This window comes from Haemaphysalis longicornis, unplaced genomic scaffold (assembly GCF_048455015.1).
Source record: "Haemaphysalis longicornis isolate Haplotype H1 unplaced genomic scaffold, Haemaphysalis longicornis Haplotype H1 scaffold_10, whole genome shotgun sequence".
Classification (NCBI taxonomy): Eukaryota; Metazoa; Arthropoda; class Arachnida; order Ixodida; family Ixodidae; genus Haemaphysalis; species Haemaphysalis longicornis.
Window position 1 is genome coordinate 44230610 of NW_027526204.1, and position 23278 is coordinate 44253887.

The window sequence follows — 23278 nt, forward strand, 5'->3', positions numbered from 1 at the left end:
CAGAACGATTAGCTGTCCCATGTAAGGAAGGCGTCACCCTGACGCCGCCATGACGACTTCCCGGCTGTTGGCACCTCTACTCCGGCCGCGGCCTCACTACTCCCTTTGGTCGACTGCGCCTGCCCCAGTTTTGAGGTGGCAGACTCGCTGCGGTTTCGCTCGGTCGTTGCCTTTCGAGGGCCACCGAGATCTGCATAGCCTCGGAAAAAAATTATTTCAAGCAATGAATTACTGTTGAGAAGTGAAGCTGACTGTGAGGTAAGCTTGGGTTTTTCTAAGCTGGCTTTTCAACATTGTGTATTGTACAGTGAAGCATGACGATCTACAGAGAGAGTATGGTTACAGCGCCTCTTTATACTCCTCTCTACAGCTGCCGCCACTTTCCTCGCAGGAACGGCGTCTCTCTCCCCTTGAAATAGCAGAATGCTGCGTGTTCTCCGGCGGCGACCTGTGCGGTGGACTAAAGCTTCTGCCGTGCTCTGTCATAAAACGCAATTGTCTGTACCCAGCAATGGTGTGTGTCGTTATTCTGTGACGTAGACATTGCGCCACGGTTCTTGAAAGTCAACATAGCAAATCCCAATATAGCTATGACCCTACGTGGCAAATGTCGCCTTAGCGGCAGCTTCGCTTGACTTCCTTCTTGATTGGGTGAAAGGCCCGTAATTTTTTAGCGCTGGAACACACCATAGAGGCAAATTTTCGGTAAAGCCGACAGCCGCGAAAGCTTTGAGCAGCGACGCGGCTGTAAGCCTCCAGATCTCGGCCTTGCCAAGAGCCTTTACTGTGGTAGGAGAAGGTACGGTGACGCCTTCAGTAATAAAGAACGCAGAAGACCACAACCCGACCGTGGGCCAGGCGCTTTTGGCGTCGCTCATGGTGTGAACTGGGAATACAGCAGGTATCGTTGTGTGCGTGTGTTGGCGACCAACGCAGACTTTTGCCACGCAGATGAACTGAAACTCTCAGCTTTCCCCTATACGTAGGGCGGGGTGGAGTACGCACGGCAACGTGTGCGCTGCATCGAAAGCCCTTGGATGAGTCACGGATTTCGTTCTAGGGCTTTTGGCATAGACCATAGCATTGAGTATGAGAACAGCAAGTTGGACAGCATTCGAGCCTGGAGGGCTGAAGGGAGAAAACATCGGTGGTGGTTGGGTGCAGGGGCCTGGTAAGGGCTTGCATTACAACTGAAGCGAATTCACATTGCATATCACATAGGATCTCATGACACTTGGCGACATCTATGGGTGCCTTTGAACATATACCCCCGTGCTCCTTGCGCACTTTTTAAACGAACATAGGCCCAGCCAATCTTGTAATACAGAGGTTTCGTTTCTGCGTACAATCACAAGAACCGGGTTCAAGTCCCATGTGCTCTTGTTTTTTAATTGTTTTACTTGAAACAGATTTCTTTTTATCCCGTGCAACATGTGTTTATGGTATATTTGTGATATCTGTTTGTGGTATATTTGAGCATTGTAAACATTAGTGCAGACAGTTTTGTGTGTTATAGGCCCGTTCAAGTATTCTTGCACTGTTCATTGGTGCTGTACCATTTATATTGATTTCTGGTGTTTTTTAGTATATTATCGGCTGTTAGGGTAATTTTAGTTTTGGTTACGTGAATATTGGTGCAGAATGTCTGTAGGCTGGGTAGTCTGGTCCCATTTGGCTCAGTTCCAACTTGCGTTGCCAGCTCAGCGAAGGATACTGCGGTCAGCATGTGTACAGAATTCTTTTTAGTTGAGTTTTATTTCTCGTTTTATCTTGGTTTTGCTGGTATTGTTTTAGGATGCTTTTCAACTGCTTTAAGCAGGTTTCTGCTGTCAAAACGACCTTAACCAGGCACGAGTTCCTACGGGAATAGTGATAATTCAGCAGGAGGGCCGGCGCCACACTGCAGCGTGAGATACGCACCGCACCCCTTCTGATTATTCGGGAGGGCCGGGGGCGCATCAACTCTTGGAACCGGGACACGAATTATTTGCAGATGCTCCGGAGGCGTTCGCGGAACAATTGAAAATAGTTTCATAGGGGCTATGTCTTGAACAAGGTGATGGGCCATAGAAAGCGAAGGATAGCGTGCAGCCAGCTAACCAGGGTAACGCCACCTCAACACGTTTGTCAGACCCAACTGAGCGACATCAGGCTATTAACGAAATTGCATAATTCTACCCCTTACTCTGAGTCCGTATTTTGCCTAACGTATATTGTGAAAAACGAGACAGTGACGAGGCTTGCCCTAAAAGAATGGAGCATCCGTCCCCACCATTAACATTCGATAATGCATCCGTTAACACAGCTTGAATGACAAATAATTTGGGGAGATAATATTGATTTATTATGGGCGTTGTACGGACCGCGGGATATGCATGAATTCTTGAGGAAGAAGCAGCACATACTCCTCCCAACGTGATTCCTTTCCGGCGTTTCATACAGGGCCGGGTGGATCGGTTTCCATGATGGCGGGTCTTCATTCTCTGCCCTCCTACTCAACCACACTCCTGTCCCACTTCCCTCACACCTGCCAACTTTAACACCACCCCACACAACCCTCTCAGTCAAAGGATCCTGTGTATGGCGCTGACTACAAATCCACACATACTAGGACGTCCCTACCATTTTCCACATCTCCTCTTCATGCCTCAGGCATGACTGCTCAGACAGTCAAGCCCCCGCAGCTACTCCGCACATGCTTTTTGTAAGCCCTCAACACCCTTATCCTCTCCCGTTATCTACCTCCAGTCAACAGGGATGCACGTGTACCAGCTTTGACCTCCACAAGCAGCGCAGCATGATTGAGCTCGCCACATCGAGCAGCGCTGGCGCGACGCCTTCTGAACTGTAGAGGCCGCCCACTTTCGCTATATAATTTCCAGCTCAATGCACATTTCTCCTACAATCCCCTGGTGCTCGCATTCAGTGGTCACTAAAGCTGCTGCTTCGCCATGATACCAGTATTTTTGTATACCTGGCCCTTATAAACGGCAGTTCATGCATCATTAAAAATAGGGATGTGAGGAAGCTAGCTTGTACACCAGGGGGCAGTGTTCCCGAGCAAGTACGTCCATCGCGCAGGCAGACCCGGGCACAACGCGCTTTACTTTGCTGAGCTTGTTCCAGAAATGAACACCATAGCTTCCGTTTATCACGTGCAAAACCCAATCCTTCCGTTCCGGCAGAAATAGATTTTCCCATAACTGATATTTGACAGCTACGAACGTTTCCTTTTGAAGGAAGTTAAAACTGCCACCAAGGGCTGCTTCGTCGGGCAGAAACGACATTGCACTAGGTCCACAGACTGCCCACTCGCGGGGATGGTACTCGGATGCACACCTGTTCATGACCACAAACAGCGCGGGGTGACCGGCGTCGAAGACTAGTACGCAGCTAGCAACCACGCCATCATCTTGCTCATATACTGCGCTGTTTCTTAATCCACCAAGAGACTTGATAACGATCACGTCTGTGTCCAGGTAGATGCCTCCTCTGTGCCACAGCACGGCGTAACGAAGAAAGTCGCTTAGGTGCTCCACCGGAAAGGCGCTGTTTTTAAAGGTCTCTTCATTGTAGAGGTGCCCCAGAGGCGTACACTCAAGGATGGTTGTCACCTCAATAGTGCTCGCCTTGAAGTTGCCGTACGATGATAGGACATCGTGGTACGGACAGCCCGCGTTCTGGATGTTCCCAGTCGTGAGGAGGTGGATGGTGTGGTTGGGGTTGTGCTTGCACGCGGACTCGATGCTGCAGGCCGCCCTGGCAGATAACCTATTGCTGTAAGAGGTTTCCAGGAACCAAATCACGTAGTTGCCGGAGCTGATATTTCCTGTAGGGAAAAAATTATTATGAGCGAATTAAAAATGTAGGACGTTTCAGAACCACTTCGCACAGCTACCGACAGTTGAAAAAGTATAAGACCAGCATGGTTGTTTGTGAACAAGCTTTTTAGAACTCCAGCATTGTGTGTACCACTGTAACCTTGTATAAAGATCATTGCCACACCAATCTGAAGTCTCAGCAGAAAATTCAGTTCCCGGAAAACGCAAGAAGAGCTACAATGAGCCTATCTCATACATATGGTCGATTGAAATAAAACTCAATATATTTATCGTTAAGGTGTCGCTTACCGTATGATGAAATTACGTGAGCACTTAATGAAGTATGTTTACTGGTAAAAACCTCGCTTACTAACAGGAAGCTTTCACGCACAGGTAAAACCTTCTGTGGAAACACAAGGTTTACTTAATATTATCAATATTAAAATTCAACCACGTAATAAGAGTATTTCTGCGCTCCAACCATTGTTCTCAAACTCCCGCGCGCCAATGCTCAACCGACAAAAATTTTGGGGCGGCATGCAGCCGTAGCTTCTGTGACACCTACCCCATAAAAGTGGAGCTGGAATGGGGACGCGAGGGCATCAAACAGCAAGTTTGGACTTGAACTGCCGCAGCGGTCATATACCTACCTCTCCCATGTCATGCTAAAAATCACTAGCCCCTTCTTACGGGTGAACGGGCGTCCGTTTTATGAACTTTACTTCGCAACACAACGCAAGGAACAGTGTGTCAGCCGTCCACATCCGCTTTCCTGTTTGTTGTTTTGGCCGTCCTTTCGTCCTGCTCTTAACTCTATGCTTTAGTGAGTGTGTACACATCAGCGCCTTGCGAAAATCCCCGCGGCCTATCGCGCAGAGAATCCCTCCGCCCAATGTACAGACGTAATTGTAGGGTTCAAAGTAATAAAGCCACTGTTTATTTCGTAGCAGAGGTATGTTTTAGTGGTGTGTATATGAATTTCCAGCCTCTTGATAAATTGTTGGCACGATGAAGAATAAAAAATTGAAATCATGAGAGATGGAATTAGGGACGAGTATATATAACCTGAAATTTTCCTAAAATTTCCCGGCGAAAGTTTTACTCTTTTTGTAGTGTTTAATTTGCGTAAGAGATTTATATTGGGTAACGTGAAGGCACAAAAACCGCGTTTCTTGTTTTTACTTGTTGCGCGTCGGGGACCTAACGTTTGAATTTTTCATGATTATGCCAATCACTTCAATACTGCCCTATTTTTTACTACATGGCAATTAAGACCGTTCCTTTGTAAATGTTGCTGTGTTTCTCAGTTTTTTGTTCTTAAGCATTGTGCTAAGATGATTTTTGGGGGAGATTTACTGTAGGCGCAGCCTTCACGATAGTTTATGCGAGCTCCAACGACCCGGTGGCAGTGTGCAAACAATACTACACCGCGCTCGCGACTTTCTCCTTCTTAACCCGAGGGAGAAACGCATGCCTCCAGGATATTTTCACAGATTTCCCGGGCCGCGCTAGAACGTTTTTATGTTCCTTCACAGATATTTCTTTGTATCCATAGCTTCTCTGCGCAACCGATATTCTTCAAAGATCATTGCCATAGGTCTGCCGAGAGCGTAGAGTCGTCACGTCATCTCGCGACTGTTAAGGTTTTATATTGTTTACTCTTTGATGAAACCTTTTTATACCGTCTTCCTAAAACTTTCCAGTATATGGGAAACAGCTATGATTTCGCTATTTTTACCCGGAATGGGAGTTTCTAAACAGTAAGGGAAAGTCGATGTCTTTGAAGCGGTCGCAGTAATTGCGTTTGAAAAGCAAAACGGACTGGAGCGGCACGGCGAAAGCGGATTTCCAGTGAAATGCAAGTACGCTACAGCTGAGGGGGTTGGTATGGAACGGTTTATTTCCTTACAGTAATGGTTGCCCCAATAGCTTTATGGTCGCTGTGATAAACAGTGATTGTTTCGATGGTAACAACCCACAATGCTCATCTGCTGCACCGATTTTCTTGACGATGAACATTCGGGTACTTCCTGGCTTTGCTTCTCATCCGAGCCTCCTACGAACGAAGTTTTCTAATTTTGGCAGAACGCCGACACCGGTCATATTGCCGCCTTTTCTCCATTGCCGCTGCTCGTATTCACGCTACTCCCCGGGAGTCGCATCTTCAGGGGGCCTATGCAAAGATTGGCTCGTACTCCTGTGCAGTCCACAAAAGCTAGAGATGGCTGGCGTCCGGAAAAACCACATCCCTCTTCGCTATCATGTGGCTACCATTACCTTACCGCGTTCTTACTCCTCCTGAAGTACATATACTCCGGGAAAAGCCCAACACTTTATCATAGTCTGCCTCGGTTTCATGAATATGCGTTGTGTCCCGCATAACACAACCAATACCCCCAAATGCTCTTTTTACTCACTGAGTGAAGTTCTGCCTGACACAAAACCCCCTCCAAAATCCTTCCTAATCACCAAAACAATTAAACACTCCTCATTATTCGTTCCGGATCATTCGATAAGCTTTCACGCTCTACCGCCTGTAAGTAAAACTGGGCATAAAACAATATAATTATCATGTATTCTATTGTATTGTAATCCGTCAACATCGTGTGATGAACCTTTGGTGCACCCATTCCTCAGTGGACATACCTAGTGTCACTAAATAAACCCATTTATTGACACTAGACATACCTTCATCAGCAGTTGCCCATATTTACGCTGATACAATTCGCACATCCCTGAAGACGTTATGACTCCTAAGACGTACCACAATGAAACACTTTCAATGTCCCCCTTCTCTCCTCTGTAGTTTTAATGCCAGCAGGAGCTGGATTCACAAGTTTATAACGGACAAGGGACTTTTGCTTCCATACTTATGGGACTCAAGCAAAATGTATTCTGCCAGGTACGCGGTGCAATGTCTTCCACATATGCGCAGTAGAATCGTCGTCAAATTATTTTGTGTTTTCTAACGCGGACGCGCGTTAGAATCGTGCAAGGACGGCAAGCATGAGCGTAGGCACAGGTATGTAGGCAGTATGATATAGTAGCGTGTCGTTCAGTATGTGTTCTAACAAGATAATGCAAAAATAAAGTGAAATCACGTTGATAACACCGTAAGAGGGGTTTTAACTACTTCGTTTGAAAAGGTTGTACCGGTTCTGGGTGGCTGATGCATGAACATTACTAAGGATTCTCAGCAATAGTACGACTGAAGCTGAATATTCCAGTTCGGTACAGACGAGTGATTTAGATAGCTTCAAATTGAAATACCAGCCAATATAGAAAAAAATAACATAGTAGATATCTGAACAAGTGGTTATTATTGTTAGTCTCGTAACTGAAATACAGCTTCCAGGAATGGTTACGAAAGATATGAACACCAATGTATGTTTATACATTCAGAGGTTCAGGAGTGGAGTTTTACGAGTTTACTAGGGGAAAAGGGTTATTCTACGGCACACTGCAATGATTTACACATAATAATGCGTATTGAGATTTACCAATTGTTTTACCTGCCGAGGAAACGTTTAAGCCTTCTTGAAGAAAGCGTGCGTTGGTGGAACTTCTTTTTTCTCTGCAAAGCGCCCAAGCACCTGCAAAAAAGGAAAACATAACACCCCTTTCAGACATAGTGTCCTTTGTTAAGGACAGTACCGGAACTTCCCCAAGCACACGGAAAACAGAACCAAAAGAGCTAGTTTTCTGGGAAACAGTTCTTCAAGGATGCCTCTTAATAGATATTACCCTTATTTTTTTCTAAAGCTCAGGGCTAAAAAGAGGGCCCGTTGAAGTGAAGACCAAGCTGACCTATGGGTGTCCCGAAGGACCAAGGTCCTGGTTTGATGACATCGTTTTAAATCTAAAAATACTTGCACTACCAACTTTATTTTTGTACGTGGGTTCAGTGCTTTTTAGAATTTAGAAAAACAAGCAGGAGACATTTTTTTTGTTATAAATGAAGGTATTAATCACCTGATGACGTACGTAGATGTAATGACCATAAATGGCTAATTACTTGAATCAATGCTGAATTTTTCCAAGCTCATAGGGTGCAAAACATAGGAGAAACACACAGACAAAAGTTTTTTGTTGGAAATAAGAAATACAGGGCTGAAAAGGATACAAAATACCCGAAGATAGGTGTCCAATAATGATCGCAAAAAGAACAGAACATAAGATAAAAGATTTAGGAACACCAGATTTGATAGGGTAGCGAAAGATTCAAAATAGGTAATGGTTACCAAATGGAAAGGGATTTTGGAGCTGCTTTCCAGAGTTTAATGAATCAGAAAGGCTGCTGCTTACAAACTAGGAGCCAGTTATGAAACAATCGCCAATCGTAACTTCACGAAATTAAAGTGCATAGAACATATTCTGTGTTCTTTAGACCAATACAGGTGCAGTTTTATGAAGAAAAGTGCGCTCAAGAATTCTGTTTGTCTAGCCGCCTACTCGCGGCCGGTTTCCCGACAATGGTTATGATGACTTACTGGCAAATCTGCACGGCTAAAGTTTTCCAGAACCCACGACCTTCGAGGTAAGTTTGGTTTCTGATCCCACCAGGGAAGCATACTTTCGTCCGCTTTCTTTCTTTGAGAGATTTCAGAACGGTATATCGGTTTTAACAAGAATGAATGAACTACTTTCTTTGGGCTTTCCGTGGTGTTTTTTACTGCTGGAGTCCCTTTCTGTGTTCCTTTACCAAGCACTTCATCGGAAATTGTACTTCACTACGTGCATAGAGAAGAACTCAGTTTTTGCGGTCGGGGGTCTAATGTAGCATAAAAAATTCCCCGCATTTCCCCGAGGGGAAGAATGTGAAAGTGCGAATGCACGAGTTGAATTTGTGCGGTTCGGTAATGTTCGCGAAAGAGAGATCACACACACACACACACAACTACAAAGAAAGAAAGATGCATTTATTCACAGACACCTATTTGTGTTGTCGTTGTACTTGATTGCTAGAGCGGATCTCAGCTTTGAAATTTCGTGTCAGTACTCCTTTAAGCGGGTGCATTAGCCCTTCTCACGCCCGATTCCTGGCCAATCCCCCACGTGGGTATGTGCCATGTCAGCGGCCAGGCAGCGCGCGCCCATCTCCCCCTGTTGCCAAGGAAGACGAGGAGATTCCTGGCCAATCCCCCACGTGGGTATGTGATGCGGACATCGCCGGTGGACGCAGGTTCAGGGTCGCTTAAGAAGTGCATTGCACTTAAAAGGGTCCCCATCGGTTGTATGCTCCCGAAACGTCGTAGGCGCTGGAGGCATGCCACGGGGATTATACGTTTTGTTTGAAAAGTGCTTTTTAACCACAAAGGTGTGTATTTTTTCCAACCTGGGTGAGGGAACTTAACGACGCATCGTTTTGCATCAAAAAGTGACAAGCAGGAGGGAGGACACATAAGATACCATTGTTTCTTCGTTAATGATCGCGCTAACACGTTCGTGCAAATGAAACGCTTTACTTTCCTTGGTTCTATTAAGGATGATTTTCATTACTTGTTCACAGAAACGCGAAAATTCGGGTGTGTCTCTCTGTCGGTCTGTTTGTTTGGTTGTCTCCCTGTGTGCTTGGCTGCCTTTTAGTTGAATCAGGTGCCCGAAGTAAAGTTGAAGTAATGCTGCAAAAAGAATACTATATAGACAAGACAGATGCAAACTACTAAAATTGGGGACATCAGTATGCATATCAACATCATTTAGAAAAAGAAAGCATTACTCATAGTAGAGGCAATATGTAAGTACACAGCTGACACCAACACAGTTCTTTTAATTAAAGGCAGAGTAGCATTGGTTTGGTATAAAAACGCAGTAGAGTGTGAGCGAGTGCATAACTTCAGTGTGGCCGGAGCGGGGGTGAGGGAAAAAGGGAGATGGGAGTCCCCTTCATTCTTTCTCCCTCAGACGGCGGCCAGGAGTCCCTGGGTCCTGGCGGCGTTACGGCCAGCTGGACGTCCCGGAGTTGAACGTGTGGGTCTGAACTGAGCAGCATGGTCTCCCATTGCTTTGAAAGGGGACGTCTTGTGCTTGAAGAGCGCTGTTGCCTTTAGGGGGCTGGCCCATAAAGTTTGTCCGAGGTAGGCCCTTTCATAGAGCCAGGGGTGACAATGACTGTACATCACTGGGTTGGGAAAGGTGTAGGACTGAAGTAGGCGCCACGCTTCTGACTGCCGCTTTCCGAAGGTGCGATGAGCTGCGGGGTATCTGGCCCTCCCTAATCGGTAATGATCAATTATCTCATATAGATCACCATGCGATTCTATCTCCCGTGCGGAACGATGTGCAATGTGTTTCTGGGCAGTTTGGAAGCTCAGACCTCGAGCTGCCTCGTCAGCGTTTTTATTCAAGTGCAGTATCTGGGCGTCGGGTGAGACCCTTCCCTTTATAAAGTTCTTAAACAGTGTCAAAGAGAGGTTAGATAAAATGTGATACGAATAAAACCAGTGTCTCCTCAAGCTTTTCCAAGAACAATGAAAAGGAACACACAGAAAACAAGTGCCGTAATAACCAGGACGAGGCCAGGGCAGGACAAGCGCTAAATTTCAACAATTGATTTATTGTAGAACCAGCGCATATAAAGACGACTGCTATCAAGGAAGCGATGGAAAAGAACACACAAAAACGAAAGATGAAAGAAGAAAAACAGTGACGTGCCGTCTATGACAAGAAATCAAGCGCAAGTTTCGATGAGGCCTTCAAAAATGCTTGTTCTGTCCTCACCCCGCCTTCTGTTTATTACTGCGCTGGTTTATGTATGGCTATAAACCAACACGCCCAAACCTTTAAAGTTAGAAAAAGAAACAGCCCCAAAAGATGGTGTGGCCGTTAGAGATGAAAGAAATATGGCCTCTCTCCACATTGCGAGTATTGCAAGTTGTTGAGAATGGCCTTGTGCGAAGCATTGTCGAGTGCTCTTTTAACGTAAAGTGCCAGGATGGGGTTCTTTTGTGACGTGCTGAGCTTGTCAATAATCTCTGTAATTAGTAGCAGTGTGTCTTGGGGAGTAGAGACATCGAAGGAGAACAGTGAAGACTAAGAATAAAGGTTAGGGGAGGAATGCTGGAGGTAGATGGGAGAGGGTTTTATCAGTGCGGTATGGCAGTGGACAATCATGTTTCGACCACAATTGGGGCGAAGCAAGCAGATAGGCGGGCATTTTTTTTACTTCCCATTTGGCTGCACCGGAGTAGTTCATCGCCGGGCTCGACAGAATGGTTCCTAGTGGCTCGGCATTATCCTAAATAATTTCTAAAGGCTTACGCTTAGCATCGTCGTGCAGCCCCGGGCATGGCGTCCTAAACGAAAAGTTTCCTCAAAAACGAAAAAAAAAAGGCTGGCGCTTCCAACCATTCCTTTTGCAATTAAAGGGGCCATGAAGACACAATACAAGTTTCTTTTATTGGAAGGATTTAGTGTTTTATAGTGACCTCAGGGCTTATCCGGCAGCGAATGACGCTTTAGCCACTGAGTTAAACAATTTAAGTCATCATTTCAATTCGTCCGCTCCATAGCGCATTTTGTGAGTTCCGTAATGACGCGTCCAAGGCACGTATCAGGCTAGCAATCATGGGGAAATTCGGGAAAACGCGCAATTTATACGAATTCTTGCTCGCGAAATTGGGTGTTGGTTAGAAAAAAGCCTTGTGAAACGGCTGTTAGACGTTGTAATGGGTCCCTTATATCATTCGGAACCTCTTCGATTTGTGAACGGGAGTGCGATAGAATAAGGAATTCCTGAAAAAAATGTCAGCAGTTTTAGTCTCTCAAGAGTGTATTTATTGAAAAGTGAGCCAAAATAAGCCACCACAAAGTATTGCGTATATACTCGTTCGATTTCTCGCTCCCAGGAGCAACAGTTGAACTTGGCATACAATCACAATTTAGGTCTTTTACTCTCTTAGAGGTGTGATTTAAAAGAAATCCCTGTAGCCTTTTGGCGCTGTCATCAAGCAAACTCTATCAACATGTTTATGTGAATGTATGTGTTCTGTTCAATACTGTCAAGAAAAACAAATGTGCTATATGGAAAGGCAGAAGAGGTAATTAAGAATCTCTAAAAACACACAATATCTTAAGAATCCATGCTGTAGCCTTAGTGGTTAGTTAGGCCAAAGTTGCGAAACTACATTTTAGACATTTGTACGCGTTACACATGTGCACAAAAACCACATCAGTATCTTAAATTGAGATCGATGTGATCTGGGAATTTGCGAAAACACAATTTCCTCGTTTTGCGGCCTGTTTTAAAGGCGGTCGAAAAGAAATTTGTCGGCGGACAAGACCAAATGACACCCTTTTAGCACCAGATTACATCGGACTCCCATACCGTGACCTCGACTGCCCTTTTACCGCGGCTAGGCTCACAAAAACAATGCTCCAGGAGCGGATGAGATTACAAACAAAATGCTTCACAACATTCAAGAAAACGACAAAGAGTATCTCCTTGGCAAAATTATGAAAGTATGGGGCATTGTACGCAAACGGCGCCATGGAAACATGATGGTAACATCATTACGAAGCGAAAAAAAAACTCACCAGCACACCAGATCTCAGGCCAATTTGATTCACGCTGTACGTTGGGAAAATATTGGAGCACATAATCATGAATCACGTAACTCCTTACATGGACACTATCAATGGTTTCCGATCGTGCCTGTCGACCCAAGGCACACTGCTACTAACGAAAGAGGTTATTGACAAGCTCAGCACGTCACAAAAAAGCCCCATGCTGGCACTTTACGTAAAAAGAGCACTCGACAATGCTTCGCACAAGGCCATTCTCAAGAACTTGCAAGACTCGCAATGTGGAGAGAGGCCGTATTTCTTTCATCTCGAACGGCCACAGTAGGTATCTGCAAATTAACGAGTGACAAGTTCAAGGTTCCATCAAAAGGCATCTCCAGAGCTCGGCGATCCCGTCCTTACCATTTCACATTCCGATGATTGAGCTGCCAGGGAAACTAAACGCCACCCCTGGCCTTAGTCATGCCATCTACGCAAATTACATAACTATCAGGACACCCAGACGGGTCTACACTAAACCATCAGGATTGCCTCCAGGAAGCCGCAGGCAGCACCGAGGCACGCCTAAGGCTTTATGGAATCTCTACAGCCTCACAAAAATCTCAGATTCTCGTGCTCAGAACGAGGATGAGAGGCAGACCACCGCTGGGAACACCTGACCAGGAGGTTAAACTGAATGGCGTGTGTATCCCAGTAGTCGAGACACTTCGAATATCAGGAATGACTTTCTAAAAAGACGGAGCGGGCACAGGTACTCTACAAAAACTCCAGCACACCATCCCCCAAGAAATACACCTGGTCAAGCGAGCAACGAACAGTAATCACGGGCTCAAGGAAGCGGACACAATTAGATTGGTGGAAGCATTTATTATCAGCCGAGTAACCTATGGCACCTCATTTTCAGGACTCAAAATGTTGAAAGAGAGAAAGTGAACACTGTAATTATCTAGGCAAAAGTACAAATTGGCACTTTGTATACCAGCCAAGACATCGGCTGAGAAATTACTTCAAGGGGTACATATACACGTGGGAGGATCTCATGGAGGCGCACAAAGTCAGCCAAATCGTACGTCCAAGACTCACGTAAACTGGTCACCTTACCTGACGCCGTCTCGGGTTCGGAACAAATCTAGGCACCCAAAACGAGAAGAACCGCATATTCCTGTGTCCGAGGGAACGCATTATGGCGGCCAACGTACCGCGAAACATGCATCGCGTGTACCTCTGGGGACGGAGAGAGACCGGGCTAAGGGCACTAAAAAATCCTGCCGCAACGATAGCGAAACGAGGACACGTTTATGCCGCAAAGTGCGGAAGCAGGGGCAACTAAGCACACGGGATTTCCGTGATCGGAAACAAGGGTAAAAAGCTATGATCGGTCAGCGTTAGTCGACATGAAGCCCGCTGTGGCTTGGAGATGGCTATCGCATACTTTGAACATGAGGGACACGCAGACCGCGCACTTCAAGTACGCGACATGGTGCGCTTTCTGGACACTACAGTACGATCGAGGCATCAGTGCAAACCCACTTCGCGTCATTTTGGCTGAATAAACCGTGTTATTTTCTGTAACAATTATTTATTCATGTTTGTGTTTTTGAGCTTCATTTGTTATATAGGACGACTCACAGTATGGTCGATTTTTCTGGAAAACGCCGGCTTCCATATGAACGAGGCATGCCGTACTTGAATAACGATATTTTCACCAGCCACGGCTTCCCTAGAATCATTGTTCTGCGCGTTTGGCGTGCACCTGTTTTATTCACGGGCCATCGCGTTAACGCGTGACGGGCCACGCACTATGATGTAATGTTAAGTTTCCAATCCATAGTTTTGTGAAATTCTAAATTAGCTTCTCGAAGCCGCATATTCCTAATAAATCACCCAAGTGAGTATGCACCACAAAAGAAGGAACACCGACGGCGATTGGATTGAATGAACTTCATTTAAGCCTACCACAGACCTCGGCTACACGCTCACAACGGACCCGAAAAATCCAACCAGGATCAAAAAATCGCCTTCCAGGGATATCACACCTGACTTTACGTTCGTTAAAAACAATGATAAAGGAGTAATGACCTGGGCCAATTCGGGAGCCGACCTTGGAAGCGACCATGTTGCACAACTGGGTAGGCGGAAGGTATTTGTCGTTCCTTTTCTTGATGATCTCCTCTTCGCCGTGTTCCTGTATGGCGTGGGGCATAAGCTTAGTTACTGTATCCCGTTGATGGGACTTGGATTTAGTTTTGTCCTAGAGATGGCACAAGGGGTTCTAGGTCTTGCCGCAATGAAACTGTGCATCGGCTGCGTTACAAATCTCATTACACTGCTGCACGCAGAGCGCACGGCAGTGTCCTTCGATCGCCCTGTTGAGCTCAGCCACGTTCTTTCTGAGTCCCCCATTGAACCGTTATTTCTTCCCGCGTCCCAACAAGGACCGTTTAGCCTCGATGAGGTGTGCAGTCCATTTGCTCAATTTTTGCATTGGTCTCAATGGTTTCTGTCGCTTCTCGTAGATCCTTGGTAAGTTCCTTGGTCCACGCCTATATTTCCTCGATTTCACAGTGTTCCTTGGGCCTACGGTCTCTGAAGGCGTTCCAGTCGATCATTTTGTGCGCCCTGATGCTTGTGTCGTATTCTGGGATGTTGATTTCAGTTATAGTACGGTCGCTGCCAAGGTCGGCTTCCGTGTTGGGCCAGGTAATTACTCCTTTATCATCGTTCTTCACGAACGTGAGATCAGGTGTGGTAACCCTAGAAACCGAGTTTCCGATCCTGGTTGGCTTTGTCGGTTCCATAGTGAGCGTGTAGCCGAGGTCCGTGGTGTCTTGGTGTAGGTCTTTTCTCTTAGCTGATTGTTTCTTGAAACTCCAAGCCGGCTGCACAGCATTGAAGTCGCCGCACACCATGAGTGTGTTTCAACCCGCTGCAGTACTAGCCCCGAGTAGCAGCGTCTTGAACTTCTGCTTCTTTTGTGATGAGTTGCTGTATACGTTGAGAAGGTATATAGCTCCCTTCTTCCTCTTGACGGGTATGATCTGGGTGAGTGTGTGCTCAATTTTTGCTTGTCCTTGTTGTAATTCATGTTCGCCGAGCGTGAGTCCCTTTTCTGACCAGGCTGCAGATGCCCCTGCCTTCGGCGGGGCCCTTGTGCTCGCGATAGCCGGAAAGGTACGGGGCGTCGGTGAGTGTCTCTTGAAACAATACATCTGGCTTCCTTGTGGTGTGTGCGATATGTTGCTGGAAAACCGCCTGCTTCTTCTGAAGCCATGGCAGTTCCACTGCCAGAAAGTTAAGCCTGTGGTTGTGGCTTGTGTGTTGGTGGCCATGTTTGATTATGGTTGAGTAGCTGCTGGTTGCCTTGATTGTAAGGATGTTGCACGAAGAGCAATTCAAACGTTTGGTGACATACAAATGGTCGCAGGGGTTGCTCAATCGGCTGACGCGCCGCGATGCATGAGCTCAGAATCGAGCTTCCCACCATGCCTCTATGTGGTCCATAGTTGATTCGAGTTCGTCGGTGCGCGTCCTTCGTATGGACCCTAACGACAACAAGTTTTGTGCCACGTACCACGCTGCAGCGTATAGGGGATACCACGGTGTCAATGCACTGGCCTTACATCCCATGTCAATTCAACTGTGTGTCTTTTTTAAAGACGGTAGTCTTTCTTGGGCTGCTTAAACCCTGAAATTTTGGTCTGTCTGTCTGTCTGTCTGTCTGTCTGTCTGTCTGTCTGTCTGTCTGTCTGTGACTCGATTCAGCCACCCCGTCAAAGTAAAATAGACATTGCGCAATAGTCTTATATACTCCCAGCCAAATGTAAACGTCTAAGCCCGGTTTATATGTTCATACTTGTCAACTTCGTTGAACAAGAACAAGACATTACGCAAATATAAGACAGGAAATTATCACAAAAGAGATATTTACAGTGTTCCTTTATTAAAAAAATTGGCCGCGTATCTGCTCCTTCCGTTGCAAGTGCCGCCAAAAGACGATAGTCTTTGTAGACATTTGCCAAGGAAATGCCCCCCTTTGCTTTCCCGCTCACCTCTCATGCTGTTCCTGTACCGTTGCGGTCATCTCAAGGTAAACACACTAAAGGTTTGCTCAAGACGATTTGAATTTACCGCGTTCCACTGTTACAGGCCGGGTTCCTCGTAGCCAGCGCTGCAGTACGGCGAAGACGCGCGTGAATCGAGGCTGCCGACTACAAGGTTTCTAGAACCACGTGGCCGTGCTCCACGTGCGTTCCAAGCAGAACGTGGAACCTAGCTTGTGGAACCATTCGTTGCTGTTTCCGCGTGATTTTTCATATGCCACCAGGAGGCGGCGGTTTTCTGCAGTAGATGTAGAATATCATTTGCTATCGAAAAACCAAGCATCCATGAATTTTAAATAAAGGAACAGTGTAAATATCGCTTGTGTACTAATTTCCTGTCTTATATTTGCGTAATGTCTTGTTCTTGTTCAACAAAGTTGACAAGTATGAATATATAAAGAGGCTTTAGACGTTTACATTTGGCTGTGACTATATAAGACTATTGCGCAGTAAGCATTTTAGTTTGGCCGGGTGGCTGAATCGAGTTACAGACAGACAGACGGACAGGCAGACAGACCAAAATTTCTGGGTTTAAGCAGCCCAAGAAAGACTATCGTCTTTAAAATTCACGGATGCTTGGTTTTTCGATAACAAATGATATTCTACATCTACTGCAGAAAACCACCCCCTGCTGTTGCCCGCGCCACCTCCTGGGCTGCATATGAAAAATAACGCGGCAACAGCAACGAAAGGTTCCAGTAGATAGGTTTCACGTTCTGCTTGGAACGCACGTGGAGCACGGCCACGCGGTTCTAGAAACCTTGTAGTCGGCCGCCTCGATTCACGCGCGTCTTCGCCGTACTGCAGCACTGGCTACAAGGAACCCGGCCTGTAACAGTGGAACGCGGTAAATTCAAATCGTCTTGAGCAAACCTTTAGTGTGTTTACCTTGAGATGACCGCAACGGTACAGGAACAGCATGAGAGGTGAGCGGGAAAGCAAAGGCGGGCATTTCCTTGGCAAATGTCTACAAAGACTATCGTCTCCTGGCGGCATTTGCAACGAAAGGAGCAGATACGTGGCCAATTTTTTTTGTATTCGCAGCGGCGGATACCCTGTGCTCCGGACCACAGTAGCAGTTCTTTGGAGATAGGAAATTAAAATTGATTAAAATCCTGCTTTAAGATCTTTATAATCCAGGTAGCGTAAAATACCGTGTTTTTAAGCATCTACGCAATGATTAAAATGTAGTTCCAAAATTTTAATTCTTTGGGTGCGTTGTAGACGGACGACAAGTTGGGCTAGCTGGTTGAATTCCCCGATCTAAATACAAAGGTGAATTAAACAGGACAATAAAGGGCGAAACGAGGGCACAGTGCTATCGTTTGTTCCTGTGTTGCCCTGTTTAATTCGCGCAGTTTTTTCAGATCATTGATGTTTATGCTCAGCAGTTACAGCTGGGCGTTGATGCGGGAGAAAATTGGTAGACTAGTCAGTTTGTCGGGCACTTGTATTTTCAGATATAAACTAGCAGTAGCCAGCGATGTTCGAGCGTGCCAGTATTACAGCGGGAATACCACGTGTGGAATAAACCATAATGCTGCGATTTGCCCTTAATTATAATTAACTAGATTCGGTATTGTTCGGTAAAACCATGAAATCCGTTTGTAGATAAGCGGTAAGGGTTAGGCATATGGGCAATAGCATAAGCCAGTTTAATATACCGTATTTACCCGATTCTACCGCGAACTTTTTTTCCAAAAAAATAGGCCGAAAAATCGCATGCGCGTTAGAATCGGATACAAAACCGAAACTGCCGAAACAGTGGAAATTTCGTCCCACCCATCGCCATCGCCATCTCAAGATGACGCCAAAGCTTTAAGCAATCATTTTTGGGACGCAGCAAGCCTAGGCGCCAAGGCTTTTCTATCGGCGTTCACACAAATCGTCAAATCGTTTCACTTGCGCGCTTGATAACAGCAATGGCAGCAGCAGCTCCCACGCGTTCAAAACGAGCGGTCAGCTGAAGCGTGCACTTCTGGAGAAGCTCGCGGGATGGGCGTGCGAGGCGTGGGTCACGATTCCATCGACCATGGTTGAACGTTCGTTCAGAAGTGTGGCATCGCGAACGCGCTTGAAGGCACCGAGGCCGAGATGTTGTGGTCAGCGGAGAGCGACGAGGAGCGAGATGAGTGAGATTACTGCGGGAAATAAATCGCCCGTTGCTCTCGCATTCGTTTGTCTGGGTCACAAAGTCCCGTGCGCGTTACAATCGGAGGTGCAAGTTTTTTCGGTTTTTTTCTGCCAGAAAAATCGGGTGCGCGTTAGAATCGGGGGCGCGTTACAATCGGGTAAATACGGTATGTTGCCACCGAACCAGTATTTTTTGCATATATATACGTCTCCGGGCCCAGCTCAAGCTTATGCAGCTGCGCTGTTAAAAATATCCTTCGTCCGGCATTGACTTTACCAGGAGCCAGAACGAATAACGAATACAGTCGTCAGCACACTTTCTCTCACAGCTTCACGTGGTCGCTGACTAACGTTTCCCCCGACGGGTGACATTCATGTACAAATAATCTGCGCCGCTTTCACTAGTGGCACAAGGCTGGAGAAAAAGCAGAGCTGGAGACCCCGTTCCCTTCGTCGAAGACCTGGCTGTTGCACCTCACAATTACTTCCGAACGTGCCGCAGAAAATTTTTCATGACTGCCAGGCCGGGATCGTTTTGCCCCCAGCGTTTCACATCTCTTCCGAAGTGGAGCCCGTCAGCATGAGCTAGAACCCGTGGCCAAGTCCAAAGCCAATACCCGCGCTACGAACCCCAAGTGAATGCTGTGCCGCCGGAAGGCCATGGTAGCTCAATTAGATAGACAGCGGTTTCATAACGTGAGGGGCCCAGGTTCGATTCCGACAACGGGAAGCATTTCTTTCTTTCCAATTGGCTGCGCATGTTGTTCCCCACCTCTGCTAACCCCCTCGGACCTTGTAGAGGTGAACCTACTGTTGCTAGCGTATGTCAGCGAATGTGCTGCTGTTGTTGATAGCCATGATTTTACACCTTTGAGGGGCAGTTTTTCATGTAATAAGAAAAAATACGCTTGGGGTAACCCTGCTGCTAGGTTGCCGGTTTCACGGAGTAAAGGTCCCGTGTTCCATTCACAGGACCTCCCCAACAACCATTTCTTCTTGAGGCTTCTGGGTGTTTTGAGTATGACGGACGGACGGACGGACGGAGTATGACGGACGGATTGAGTATGACGGACGGTGTTTTGAGTATGACGGACGGACGGACGGACGGAGTATGACGGACGGATTGAGTATGACGGACGGTGTTTTGAGTATGACGGACGGACCTAAACGGCTCTGCTGTTAATAGATGGCGAACCCCATTTTCCTCTTTGCCTTCCTTGAAGTGTGGACTGCTAGCCTTTCTTTCTGTGTCTATTCAACGAAGCCTTCACGTCTAATTCTTATTTGCTATACTATTTGTCTACCTGTAGTGTATCCAGTATGTTCGACGCGTAGTCTTTAGCTTGACACCATCTGCGCTGGGCACTCGATGTGTATATCGAGGAAATCAAAGAAGGCTATGCCATGGTCAGAATATAGTGAAAAAAAGGACTCACATTGCTCCTTCTTCCAGGTCGTCCTACAGTGGCGCCCCATTCGTGAATAAAGCAGCAGGGCTCCCAAGACACCTAGTATCAAGCAAAAGATGACACAGATAACGCTTAATATTCTTTTTCTTGCATGTCCCAGCTTAAACCGCCTCATGTCGGTTTTGTTAACTCTAGATTGCTCTCGTAATTCGTGCTATCCTGCTATTGTCAGTTCAAGATAGCCTCTCTACCAACACGGCTCCTGCTCGACCACTTTCCTCTGCCACAGCAACGTCTGCAGCCCGTCGGACACGAGAGGCGAATCACAGGCGAACCGCATGCTCTTGACATAAACCAAAGGCTCAGACAACAACAGGCCAAGCCAGACACTAAAGGTTTCAATTACAAGCCTGGTTTGTGAAAGAAGGACGCGGCAGCAATAAGCAGACGGCGAGCGGAGCGGATATCCTGACATACGAGCCGGCTCCAACGAAGCCGCATACCGTCACCCCGTTTCACAGGCACGCAGAATTGTGTTTTCCATCGCCGAATTGCAAAAAATTGCGTTTTCCATCGCCGAATTGCGGCCGCCGTCGACTGAGGCGGCCGCCAATGCCATTAACATAGCTGTTGTTAGCCTGGTCACCATTGGCCTTTATAGATGGCGTCAGAATGCTGGTCAGGGTTCGACACGCCGCGGTGGCTCAGTGGCTAAGGCGTTGCGCTGCTGACCACGAGGTCGCGGGTTCGATTCCCGGCCGCGGCGGCCGCTTTTCTGATGGAGGCGAAAAGCAAAAACGCCCGTGTGTACGAGATTTCGGCGCACGATAAAGATCCCCAGGTGGTCAAAATTAATCCGGAGCCCTCCACTACGGCGCGCCTCATCGCCTGCGTTGCGTCGGCGCGTTAAACCCTACAATCAATCAAATCAATCATCAGGGTTCGCTTCCCATATACGGTTTCTTTCTTTGAGGGACTTGTACCTGGCCTATTTTTACGATTCATAGTAATCGTGTCATGCACATTGGGTATGACTCGGTAGGCCGTGTCAAGTAAGTGGCATTTACGTCCGCTGGCCAGTGCCGTGTCACACAAGCCAAACGAGCCCGACGGCTGTGATAGTGCGCGCTGCACTCACTTGTGATTTTATGCTTACGCGTTCACTCGTAAATTCCATTGTTTGCCACGCCAATCTTTCTACTATAAAAGAATACACACTAAATTTAAGCGCAAATATCTCGCTCTCCAAACTTACAACTTCTGTTCAATTTGCGTTGCATTTTCTCAGCATCATTGAATTGCAACGAACTGTCCATAATACGTAAGAGATTCAGTGCGGCAACGTAGCGAGGGTTTCGCTTGCCTGTTCTGTGTTTTCTTCATTAAATCGCTTGTCTGGTGAAGTGTGCGTTAAACGTAGTGTCACTGGTATTCTAACGAGGCAATCTTTTGAATGAACCAAACTTGCATTTTGTCTTCATGCCTCTTTAAAGATTAGACAAGGTTAGGTTCGATTTGGATATGTTAACTTAGCTAACCGATCCTAGCATCCTCAACAAACTTTTCTACTCCCGCTGCGCACCGGCCCCTAATCGAAGACTGGTCAAGGAGCGTTTCCCTGTGTGCGAAGCCCCTCGAACTTTGAGAGATAACAAACCTTCGTTTTCTGCGGCTTAAAGAATCGATGAAAGCAAGGGGACTTCACCCTACGCTACCACTATTTGTATAAGACCCCATGCGTTGGCACAAATACCTAGAAGGAATTCTTCTTGACGTTGGGTTTCGTGGGCGCGACAGAGAAACTTGTTCGTCTTAAATGGTAATGTGGCATGCATGAAACAACAAATACAATGGCTCCAAAGGACGAACATATTGAAATGCGTATAACTATGCTAAATGCCAATTCTAGCGCTCCAGTGGAGCGTGCGTGGATTGTGGCTTCTCTCGACTAACGGTTGTATCCAGCGATACAAGGCTATTACCGTGTACTAGCGTCTACCAATGCCCTTAACACATATTGAGTTGTCGGGTACCGGTCACAATTAGTTCACCGTGGATTTGTACACAATCAGGAAATCCCATATCCTGAAAATACATCAGCTGCTAGTATAGGGCGTCGGGTTGAGATAACAGTTATAACTCGTGTTTTATTGAAACTACCCTTAAACAAATTTTATGATGTCCGTCTGCTCAAACAACTACATACCCATGGGAAGATTTATCTCGGTAGTTGCAATTGATAACTAGCGGTCACAGATGCATCACGAAAAATTCCTTGGTAACTAGTTGGCATACGTGCTGTGAAGGAGAAAGCCTAGTGATTATCTAAGACCTTTCCGCGGCTACATCTTGTTTCCGTTTCTCTCTTCGTGTTCGTTTCTTCGACTTTTGACACAAATTGCTTTTACAGGCGGACTGGCCGCAGCCGTGGGCAGCTTTCACACAGCCGGAGCTCTCTTCCTTGGGCATCCATTTTACGGATCTGCCGCTATGAGCACCTGTTAGAGCGCACGCATTAGGCTCTTGTTCCATTCCGGCAGGACGCCAGGTTAGCGATGTGGGTAGCTGGCCTGGCTGCTTCTGTGGCGGTCGGGGTTCAAATCCCACAGGACACCATCTCATTCGCCTTACAGCGGCACCCATTTCAGTACCGTTCGTGGTGACTCCGACGACAACTGCTACGACTACGGCCCTTTTTTCGCGTTTGATGAGACACCTAAGCTTTCGCCTTGAAATGGTGAAGCCATTGCTCCCAAGTCACTGCAGGCACGTCACACAGCTGCTCATGAACCTACCGAAACGTGTTTGTCTACGAAGTTAATACTCATCCTATTAAAGCCCCTAAGAAGGACTCACCTGATGACATTCCTATGGACTTACTAATTCCTAACCCACGGGCTCATAAAAAGTTTTATAAATCCATCAAAATGCGCATAACGGCCTGGTTTGCTTCTTTTGGAAACATTGCACACCTTTACTGAAATAAAAAAAGTAAACAAGAAATGCACCTTAGTTTATCTAGTCTTCTTTACATGGTGCTAGCGGTCTTCCACGCGAGAGTTTTATTTTTTTATGTCAGTATAGAAGTGACCTACAGTAGACTCCCGTTAAGACGATCTCGAAGGTACCGTAAAAATTTCTTCATACTGTCAGAAATTAGTCTTAAGCGCAAACGAGTATCAGCATATGTTTAATTCGGGAGACACATTGGGTTAGCTTTGATGATAGCAAAATTTTAAATACTGGCGCCGTAGAAACGCGTGCTGTCCTGACGAATGGCTCGCGGCCAATG

At 46.6% G+C, this 23278-nt stretch overlaps 1 protein-coding gene across 4 annotated transcripts in view; it reads right to left on the bottom strand.

Moving 5' to 3' along the window:
- Positions 1-1488: 1488 nt before the first annotated feature.
- LOC144158425 (lactosylceramide 4-alpha-galactosyltransferase-like) overlaps positions 1489-23278 on the bottom strand; it is a 34206-nt gene continuing 12416 nt past the window's right edge. The window contains exons 2-4 of one of the 4 annotated variants that reach the window (XM_077689306.1): positions 20014-20085; positions 7322-7414; positions 1489-3829 (exon numbers count right to left, since the gene is read on the bottom strand). In XM_077689306.1, coding sequence (XP_077545432.1) covers positions 3006-3829; positions 7322-7414; positions 20014-20085 — 989 coding nt within the window. In that variant the 3' untranslated portion in view covers positions 1489-3005. The remainder of the gene's footprint in view (positions 3830-7321; positions 7415-20013; positions 20086-23278) is intronic. The other 3 variants (XM_077689307.1, XM_077689308.1, XM_077689309.1) reach the window with 3 other exon arrangements.